Consider the following 2,221-nt stretch of genomic DNA (forward strand, 5'->3'; position numbering starts at 1 on the left):
CATTACTTTGTTATTTTTATAAGTCTCACAGCTTACATATTTAGTTTTAAATACACTTAGGTATGTTTTATTATATACATAAATGTAAATTAAAGATACATTATTTGAAGGAAATGTCTAGCATTTCATTTTGAAATTTATTAAATAATCAATGCACATGAATATACAAACACAGAGTTCAATGTAACACTCCAATTACATGTTTTGAAGGATGTATTTGTTTATAATAATTTCTATCTGTGTTACTGAAATTGCAGCCACATATTTATAAATCCCTTCCTGTAATGTCTCCATCACAGTCTTGACCTGGCAGCAGCGACACTGTCCCATGGCTTTCCTAGCGGTTGGGAACCACACTACAGTGACAGAGTTCATTTTATTGGGCTTAACAGATGACCCAGTCCTTAGAATCATCCTCTTCACCATCATCCTGTGCATCTACCTGGTGACTGTGTCTGGGAACCTCAGCACCATCCTCCTCATCAGAGTCTCTTCCCAGCTCCATCATCCCATGTACTTTTTTCTCGGCCACTTAGCTTCTGTTGACATAGGCATCTCATCTTCTGTCACTCCCAATATGCTTGTCAATTTCCTGGTAGAGAGAAATACTATCTCCTACCTTGGATGTGCCATTCAGATTGGCTCAGCTTCTTTCTTTGCATCAGCTGAGTCCTTCATTCTGGCTACCATGGCTTATGATCGTTTTGTGGCAATCTGCAACCCACTGCTTTATTCAACCAAAATGTCCACACAAGTCTGTGTCCAGTTGCTTGTAGGATCCTATGTTGGTGGTTTTCTTAATGCCTCCTCCTTTACCCTTTCCTTCTTTTCTTTTCTCTTCTGTGGACCAAATAAAATCAATCACTTTTTCTGTGATTTTGCTCCTTTAGTTGAACTCTCCTGTTCTGATGACAATATCCTCATAGTTTTTGATTCATTTTCTTCTGGCTCCGTCATTTTGATCTCAGTGTTTGTCATAGCCATTTCCTACACCTACATCCTCATCACCATCCTGAAGATACACTCCACTGAGGGCCGCCAGAAAGCTTTCTCCACTTGCACCTCCCATCTTACTGCAGTCACTCTGTTCTATGGAACTGTCACATTCATTTATGTGATGCCCAAGTCCAGCTTCTCCACAGACCAGAACAAGGTGGTGTCTTTGTTTTACACAGTTGTGATCCCCATGTTGAACCCCCTCATCTACAGCCTCAGGAATAATGAGATTAAGGGCGCTTTGAAAAGACACCTTGTTAAAAAAACAATTTCTTAGAGATGTCTCTAATCTGTTATTTTGTCACATGCTAAGTAGTAATGATATACCATAGATATATTATTAAAAGGAAACTGGGTATTGATAATTGAAATACATGTTATGGAACATAACCAGACTTGAAGTTTATTAGTAAATGTAGAGGTTAAGTATTCATACTTCAGAAAGTAAATCATATGTTTATAGTAAATTATACACTTCATGTATAACCAAAACTATTTCCAAAAATCAGATATTGAAAATTATTTTTCAATTGTATTCATAAAGTAATTCATTGCTATGTAGAAACTATTGACTGCATAATTTTTTTAAGTCTGTGTCCATTCTCAATAACAGTTACCCTTAAGTGTACATAGTAACTGTAGTGAGAACAAGCACGTTTAGAGAGAAAATGACAAAATGCAGCAGACGATAAAATTGCTGGAGGTGTTTTATTGCAATAGAGTCTTCAATTTGAATGGGACTTTCACACTCACAAGCATTAGATATGTGTTCCAATCATCTGATGCCAACAATGGCTGTTTGTGGGAGGGGTGTCCCATGTGGAGAATGAGATATTGCTGGATAATATGCTGTCCTAGGAAACATGTGTTTTTAATTATGAGAGTGGAATCCAGACCCTGGTAGAATCCATGTGCTGTATCTATAACCCAGAGCTCAAGCTTCACCCGAGAATCTTTATTCACCTCTATATACTACTGATGACCATACTTATTTATCTTTCTCTCCCAACTTACTGCCTTATATTTAGGGACCCCGCCATTGCATCAGTTCACTGATTTCCAGAGCGTAAGTGTATCTTCTCTCTCCCCTTTCTGTGGCTCTGCTTTGCCAGAAAGTTTGTAGATTTAAGACCAACACTGATCTACTACTATTCATCGCCAGTGTTTCCACGTCAGGCTGACTTCTTTCCCAATAACTAGTGCCAATAAGATAGTTAATTTACTG

The 2,221-nt window shown here is 37.9% G+C and overlaps 1 protein-coding gene across 1 annotated transcript; it reads left to right on the forward strand.

The window, feature by feature from the left end:
- Window positions 1-328: 328 nt before the first annotated feature.
- On the forward strand, window positions 329-1,273 carry LOC102914332 (olfactory receptor 5P79-like). Its single transcript, XM_006998658.1, has one exon. The coding sequence runs from the start codon at window positions 329-331 to the stop codon at window positions 1,271-1,273; it is 945 nt and encodes a 314-aa protein (XP_006998720.1).
- The last annotated feature ends 948 nt before the right edge of the window (window positions 1,274-2,221 follow it).

This window comes from Peromyscus maniculatus, chromosome 1 (assembly GCF_049852395.1).
Source record: "Peromyscus maniculatus bairdii isolate BWxNUB_F1_BW_parent chromosome 1, HU_Pman_BW_mat_3.1, whole genome shotgun sequence".
NCBI classification, from domain to species: Eukaryota; Metazoa; Chordata; class Mammalia; order Rodentia; family Cricetidae; genus Peromyscus; species Peromyscus maniculatus.

Bases quoted from the DNA above. Each gene is read 5' to 3' on its own strand.
- LOC102914332 (XM_006998658.1), top strand. From the start codon at position 329: ATGGCTTTCCTAGCGGTTGGGAACCACACTACAGTGACAGAGTTCATT.